Here is a 7,407-nt window from a genome sequence, read left to right on the forward strand (position 1 = left end):
CATTTTTCTTTTTTGTGTTCTTTTTTAGCAAAAGGGTTTTTAGTGTGACCACAGCCCGGAGAAGCGCGGGCCAGGCGGAGCAGGGCTGTCTGGATTAGCCCTGTTAACACCGGGCACAGGGCTGCTTCTCATCTCGGCCCTTAGCAAGAGGGAATTAAGCCCATTACAAGGCTATCAAATAGGATCAGAGCCCCTCTCCCTTTCTCTGAGCAGCCCAGACCTGCTAATCCCTTTTCATGCAGCCGGACCAGCACCCACCGTGCGCTGGGGAGAGCTCGGCCGGGCTGGACAAGGGGCTGCAAAGCGCAAAGGAAACCAGCAGCTTTCAGCACAGCAAAGAGACTCTGAGGTACTTATTTATTTCTAAAACAACCAACAGCTGAGGCTGCCGGGCCTGAGGATTTCACACGAAGCAGAGGGATGACCCCAAGGAGCTCCAACCCAGCTGGCCAGAGCAGCGACCCTACAAAAATACACTCGCCCTTGGCTGGCGGAGCAAACACGGGGCAGAGCACACCCCAGAGTCTGTGCTGACACATCAACTGCTGCTCCAACCCAGCCGTGAAGTCCCCACTGAGCCCTCGAGGACAACAGAGTCCTCATGGAGTGTCCCCAGGGCAGGAACAACCCAGCAAACCTGGCTGTGGCTCTTTGCGGAGCTTTGGCTCCTCGGTCACCACGCAGGGCTGGGAGGGAAGAAGGGACACTGGGCAAGAAGAGCAGGCACGGCGGTGATGGGCGGCAGGAGCAGGGGATGCCCATGCCAGCCCGGATGCATAAAACCCATCATGCCAAGAGCTCGTGGCAGAAATGTCCCCAAGTGGGTGTCTTCGTGTGCCCATGGGCACGTGCAAAGCGGGAAACCAGCCATGGCGGGAGTGAGGGGACCCACAGCCGGGCACCGACTGCGCCCCAGGGCACGTCCCAGCTCCCCCAGTCAGGAGGCAGCCAGGTACTGGTGGAAATAGAGGCCAAAGAGGCTGGTGACGACCTGGCAGGCGGCCACCCACCAGGTGAGGAAGGCAAAGAGTCCACGGAAGAAGAGGGGGGTGAAGATGCCGCCCAAGATGCCCGTGATCTGCTCCACCGCAGCATGCACGTCCTCCCCGTCCTCGCTGCTGCGCTGCGGAGGTGCCGCCGGTGCTGCCGGAGGGAGGGGAGGGGGCTCCGTGTACAGCCCCCAGGAGTGGTGCCCTGTGTGACAGAGGGGACAGGGCTGAGGGGGTCGGTCCCCGCACCGCAGTTCCAGCCCCACACCGCAGATGTGCTGGTGGCTGACGCCCAACATGCTCACTGCATGTGTTGGGTTCAGGCCAACTGCAAATCACACAATCACTGTGGTTGGAAAAGACCCACAAGATCGATGGAGTCCAACCATAACCCACCCCTGTCCCTGCCCCATGTCCTGAGAACCTCATGTCCGTCTGTCCAGCCCTCCAGGGCTGGTGACTCCAGCACTGCCCTGGGCAGCCTGTTCCAATGCCCCACAGCCCTTTGGGGAAGAAATTGTTCCCAGATCCAACCTCAACCTCCCCTGGCGCAACTTGAGGCCGTTTCCTCCGCTCCTGGCGCTTGTTCCTGGGGAGCAGAGCCCGACCCCCCTGGCCCCAAGCTCCTTTCAGTCAGTTCAGAGATCAGAAGGTCTCCCCTCAGCTCCTGTTCTCCAGCTGAACCCCCCAGCTCCCTCAGCCGCTCCCATCACACTTGTGCTCCAGCCCCTCACCAGCTCCATCGCCCTTAATCATGTCCCAAGAACCTGGGGACACTTTGGATGCTGATGGCTTGACAGTGACCTGCAGGTCCCATCCTGCCCCTCCCAAGCCCCCATGTTCCCCCTGCCACCTCCTCACCCAGCGTCTTGAGGAGCAGTGTGCAGTGGAGGGTGAGCACCACGGGTCCCAGGTACTGCAGACTGACTACGGCCACGTAGCAGTAAATCCTGGTGATCTGGAGGTGATGGGGATCAGCAGGACCCGCACACAGACCCCCCGGCTCCCATCCCAGCTCCCGCATCCCCACCTTGCGCTGGATCTCCAGGCCGGTGATGCGCCCGGCTTCCCTCCGCATCTGCTCCACCCAGCGCTCGGCCAGGCCCAGGTACGCCTGGAGGTGACAGCGGGTGACAGCCAGGCGCAGCAGGCAGAGCCCCACGATGGTCCAGAGCCGCATGGTGTTGTAGGTGGAGTCTGACATGCTGGGGCAAGAGGAGGGGGCTCTCAGGGAGGTCCCCAGGGTCCAGAAACACCCCCACTGTGTCCCAGGGAGGGTGTCTGGTGGGCGAGGCGGTGGTGGCGGAGAGGATGGAGGGGATGTTGGTGTTGGAGGAGGTGGAGTGGTGCCCCCGTGCCTCAGTTTCCCCTCGGAGCAAGGACCCACTTACAGCTGCACCGTCTGCTTGCCCATGGGTGCGTGGAGAAGGAAATCCCGCGAGATGGGCTTGATCCACATCACCAGCACCAGGACGGGCGCCAGGAAACTCAGGTGGAGCAGGACCCTGCAGAGGAGCTGTCAGAGACCCCCACAAAGCTCTGGTGCCCCCCACTCCCTCCATCCCCCTCCGTGGGCAGGGACTGCTCCTCACCCACGCCCCCTCCACCCTCTCCCACCACCAAACCTCTTTGCCATTGGGTCCCAAACTCCCCGAAGTGCCATCACCCACCCCATTGCCCCCTTCCCCACCCACAGATGTCACCCAACTGGGTCAGGGGCTTGTCGGCCGCCATCCGCAGAGCGTCGAGGTGCGTCTGGGCCAGGCGCAGCCCCGGGAAGGTCAGGCAGGCGCCCAGGAAGGAGCACAGGGCCACCAGCCCCAGCTTGAAGGTCAACTTGGCAATGGGCAACCTGCGGAAAGAGAAGGTAGCGCTGGGCGGGGGGAACCGGTTGGCCCCATCCCCAATGGGGTTCCTACTCTCAATTTCTAAAAAAACCTCCCCAAATCCCTCCCTACCCAACCAACTCACGTCCACTCCCAGCCCCGCTGCTTCAGGATGTTCTCCAGGTTGCTGGTGACACTGGCCAGCCCTGTGGGGAGAGAAACCCCATAAGTGGGGCTCCCGCAGCCCCCAGGGACCACCCGTCCCCCCTTCACCCACCGGGCTCAAGCCCGAACTCCAGGTAGTCCTCACGGATCACCAGGGCCACCATGGCCAGGAGGAGGAAGAAGAAGGCGAAGGTGAGGCAGACGGAGCGCTCGCCACCCTCCTCTGAGCGGAAGTAATGGCGCATCACCGTGAAGAAGACCTTGCTGCGGGCGGGGGGGCGGCCGTCAAGGAAATCACCGGCTTTGCGGACGCCCCCCAAGGCCAGTGGGACCCCCCTGTTCATTAGGATGTTGTAAAGCACGCGCATCGTTAGGCCACTGCCGACTTCTTTGCGGGGAAGGGTCTCACTAGGCAGCTTTACAGCTCAGCAGTGAGAGGTTTAAAAAGCCAGACATTTTAATTTTCCACCTCAACTGGCTTTTAATAGGAAAAAAAACCCCAAAGGATGGTGGGTTCTGTCTCCTGCCCATCGCACCCCGAAAGCCGGCGGGAGGATACATGGAGAAGACAACGGTCAGCAGGCACCAGAGCACCCCCATGTTCGTCTCCTTTTCGGGGTCCGCCAGGCAGTAGTAGCCCTCGGTGAAGATGTACACGGCGGTGGAGTAGACGGCAAAATCCACGAACCACTGGTACTCCAGGAAATAACGCAGCACTGGTGTGACAGAGGGACAGGTCACCATGTGGTGGGGACCCAGGCATGGCCGAGGGTCCCAGTCCAGGGCGATGGGTGCGTGGGGGGGTACCCAGAGCATCCACGGCGGTGATGGGGCTGGTGTCCAGGCGGAGGTCGATGTCCCGGGGCACGGAGAGGGGCTTGTCATCCGTCACACCATTCACCCTCCTGCAATTGAAACTCTGGCTCGGGACGGCAGGCACAGAGCTGGCTCCGTCCCTTGTGACCCACGGTGCCCAAAGCCCCTTGCGTGGTGACACATCCCTCGCTTGGAGCTCCTTGTCACCAGCACCTCCCCGGGGGGTCCCGCAGCACGCCGGGATGACTTCCATGAGCACCAAACCCAAATATTTATGGTTTTAGGCCCGTCCAGCCCACAGCTGACCTGTCACGCTTGGTCTTGGGGCGCTGCTTGCCCGCCAGGGCGCAGAGCTCCTCGTCCGACGGGTGCTTGTAGCGGTACAGGCTGGAAGGGTGCAGCCGGGTGTCAGTGGTGACAGTGTCCCCGAGCCCCCAAGGGGACAAGAGAGGAGGGATGGGCAACATACCTGCCGTTGCACAGCAGCCAGCGAGCGAAGGAGCAGTGCGGGGCCATCTTCTGCATGATGCTGGCTGCCAGCAGGGTCACCACCACCTGCACCCCCATCACCGCCTGCAGCGGGGGCACCCGCGGGGGTCAACACCGGCACCCGACCCCCCAGAGCCCGGGGGAGCTGGGGAACCACCAACGGTGCCGGGGCTGTTGCTTCCCCCGGTCCCTGTCATGGGACAACCTGGGCGTGCAACCCCCCGGAACACCCCGGGTATGCGCCCCCCGGGTGTGAACCCCCTGGAGCACCCCGAGCATGCACCCCCGGGTGTGCACCCCCCGGGACAGCCTCCGTGCATGCACCCCTGAGTGTGTACCCCCCGGATGTGCACCACCCGGGACAGCCTGAGCATCCACCCTCCTTCCATGCACCCCTGAACATGCACCCCCGGGCGAACGCCCCCCGCCCGCGCTCACCATGCCGAGGTCAGCGCAAAGGCGGCCGCAGGAAGCCCATCCGCAGCCACCGCTCCCCTGCCGGCCAATCCACTGCTGCTCTGCTGCTGATTGGCAGCTGCTCGACCAATGAAAAGGCGGTTCTGGGAGAGGGCGGGCTCTTCGCGGCGCCAGGTTCCGCGGGAGCTGCCTGCTGGGAGCTGTGGTCCCTGTGCAGCCCCGGAGTCCGGAGTTCGAGTCCCGGCCGCGCTGTGCGGGGCGGTGGCACAGCCCCAGCAGCGGCTGCAGGGGTGTGTACATAATAAATCATACGTATGTATGTGCCTGCACCCCCTATGTGTATATGTGCACACATGTGGGTGTGTATTTGCACCTGAAGGGCGCCCCCAAGCTGAGGCTCTGCAATACCCATCACTGCTCACAGTCTCCAGGCACTGGATTTTGGGGGAAAAGGAGAACACAGGGATTTGGGCAGTAGCATTCGTGATCTCCATGCCCTCCCCATCCTCCTCCACCCTGGACCTGGGGCTGACTGGGCTGGGACCTTCACCTCCCCGGTGCCTCCCTGGAGCAATGATGCCATGGGACAGGCTGTAACCATCTCGGTAAAGGGGCTCCAGCGCCCACCATGGTGCCAGCACCTGTGTCACGGTGGGGGTCTGCAGGCATTTCAGTTGAGCCCGGTGTTATTCAGGGCTGTGACAGCCCTGGCGGGGGCTCTGAGGGCGCTGGCGGGTGACACTGGTCCAGGCAGGGTGTTGGTGGCCCCGGGGGGTTGCCATGGATATTGATCTCCCAGGCGACGGGATGCGCTTCCCGCTAGATGTCGCTTCCGCCCGTGCCCCGAGCATCCCCCGCCGGTTGGGGTACCCAGGCTTGAGGGGTGTCACATCCTCCCTGCCCCCCCTGAACACACCCAGGGCATGCAGCCCCCACTGCGCTACCCATGCTGGCTTTGCCCAGGAGCTGAGCAGCCCTTCCACTGGTGATGGGGAGAACTCGGAGGCTGTGATGCCAAAAAATCCCCCCAACCCCCTGGTCCTGGTTGCCAGGTGTCCCTGGCTACAAGCCAAGCCAGGGGCTGGGGAAGTAGCACCTTTACTGGGTGGGCACAGCCCGTGTTCTGCCCCCCGCCCCCAGAGCCTCCGGACCCCTCCAGCACTTGCACTGGGATGCAGCACCGGCCGCGGGGTTTGCACAAACCTCTGGAACAAATGCAGGGCCCCAGTATCCTCACAGTCCCACCACGGCATAGGCTTTCAGCTCCACCGAGACACAAAAAAAAGGAGGGAAAGGTGGGAAGATGGATGCTCGGAGCACCCCCAGCCCGGCTGCCCTCCCCCAGGACACAAAAGCCCCTTTGAGGGCCGATTTTACACCGCTCCTGCCGGGATGCTCGAATTAGCATCAGCAAAGGGAACTGCCGAGACAGACGGTTGTCGGTGCTGCTGTAAAGTCGTTGAATTAACCAATTAACAGGGGTCCCCAGTCCCATGCGCAGCAAGGGGGTGCCAGGCCCAGCATGGTCCCCATATGCACCGGGGGGCACATTTCCTCAAAGGGCTGGATTCCCAACAGGGGATCCACTGGTCCCGCAGCCAGGGGACCCCATGGGCAGCACGGGTGGGGACATCCCACCTCTGGGTGACGCTGGGGGCAGCTGCCATTGCCGGGACCCTCTCCGTGCCCATTCCCCCCGCAGAAGTTTCCCCATTTTGCACAAAGCCGGCGGCGGGCGGGCATTGTCCGGGCTGCATCGCATTACCCAGGGCTCCCGGAGAAATCGCTTGTATTTCACGCTCCATTGAGCAGCTGCCTGTATATATTTTCTGTGTTGCACTTTTAGCATGACAAAAGGAGAGGGCCTGTGAACTCCTTGCTCTTCAGACCTCTCCGACACGTCCCCTGAGCGGAGCCCCCCTCGGTTAGCATAACAAACTGCCACACTCCCTCCGGCGTGCTCCGACTCCTTCCCAGCCCTTTTCCCCAGGGGGAGTTTAATGGATAAGCTCAATATTTGGGCGTCTGGGTCGCCGGCGGCGGGCGGGCGAGCGCGTGCTGGGGGGGTTCGGAGGGATTTCGGCAAGGACGTCCTTCCGACGCATCCATAGGGGAGATGGTGTGGCCCCATGTCACCCACACTGTGTTTAACTGGTCACCAGTAAAACGCTGGCGGGACCTCGCATCCCTCTCTGGCATGGGATTGAGCCGGACCCGGCACCAGCTCCGCAGCTCCAACATCCCGATGCCGAGTGAGCAACAGGAGTCACCAAGCTCTGCGTTGACACTGTGCTTGGTCCCCTGCCTGCTCCAGGAGCTGCGGATCTCCAGACTCTGGGTTTTGCTTTGAAATTTGACTTATAAGGCAGAAAAATAGGGTCTGGGGGGCTGGAGTGAGGTTCAGGACTGACAGCACCAGCTGCACTGGGAGCTGATGGTGTTGGTGGGTGTTTGTCCCTCCAGGTCCCCATTTGCACAGCCTGTCCCATCTGTCCTTCATCAGGGGGACCAGGAAAGCGGGGCCAGACCCAGTTCCCAGGTCTGGGGTGGGAACAAGGAGAGGAAGAAGGAGCAAAGTGGAGGTGAGACATGCCCATCCCCACACCAGCCAAGCCCAGAGGTGGGCTGCTCCGGCCTCCCCCAGCCCAAAAGGGACAGGACATTGTCCCCATTGTGGGGAGGGACAGGGCTGGTGAGCTAAAACT

At 62.4% G+C, this 7,407-nt stretch overlaps 1 protein-coding gene across 2 annotated transcripts; it reads right to left on the bottom strand.

The window, feature by feature from the left end:
- Nucleotides 1-338: 338 nt before the first annotated feature.
- On the bottom strand, nucleotides 339-5,017 carry TMEM161A (transmembrane protein 161A). 2 transcript variants are annotated; one of them, XM_065042088.1, is made up of 12 exons: nucleotides 4,724-5,017; nucleotides 4,266-4,369; nucleotides 4,103-4,183; nucleotides 3,788-3,885; nucleotides 3,540-3,696; nucleotides 3,093-3,244; nucleotides 2,961-3,021; nucleotides 2,698-2,841; nucleotides 2,381-2,494; nucleotides 2,020-2,194; nucleotides 1,851-1,947; nucleotides 339-1,194 (listed from the first exon to the last, which is right to left on the bottom strand). In XM_065042088.1, exons 1-12 carry the CDS (start codon nucleotides 5,000-5,002, stop codon nucleotides 938-940), a joined length of 1,719 nt encoding a protein of 572 aa, XP_064898160.1. In that variant the 5' UTR covers nucleotides 5,003-5,017; the 3' UTR covers nucleotides 339-937. The 2 variants fall into 2 exon arrangements, with proteins under 2 accessions (XP_064898160.1, XP_064898161.1); XM_065042089.1 differs by having other exon boundaries at nucleotides 4,266-4,430; nucleotides 4,724-4,776.
- Nucleotides 5,018-7,407: the final 2,390 nt, after the last annotated feature.

Source organism: Columba livia, chromosome 27 (genome assembly GCF_036013475.1).
Source record: "Columba livia isolate bColLiv1 breed racing homer chromosome 27, bColLiv1.pat.W.v2, whole genome shotgun sequence".
Lineage (NCBI taxonomy): Eukaryota > Metazoa > Chordata > Aves > Columbiformes > Columbidae > Columba > Columba livia.

What these genes read in the sequence shown, in the direction of transcription:
- TMEM161A (XM_065042088.1), bottom strand. Translation starts at nt 5,002, where the DNA reads ATGTACACACCCCTGCAGCCGCTGCTGGGGCTGTGCCACCGCCCCGCA. An exon ending in CCCAAGACCAAGCGTGACAG is followed by an intron (nt 3,886 to 4,102) that starts GTCAGCTGTGGG and finishes TTTCAATTGCAG; the next exon opens with GAGGGTGAATGGTGTGACGG. An exon ending in CAGCGGGGCTGGGAGTGGAC is followed by an intron (nt 2,842 to 2,960) that starts GTGAGTTGGTTG and finishes CTCTTTCCGCAG; the next exon opens with GTTGCCCATTGCCAAGTTGA.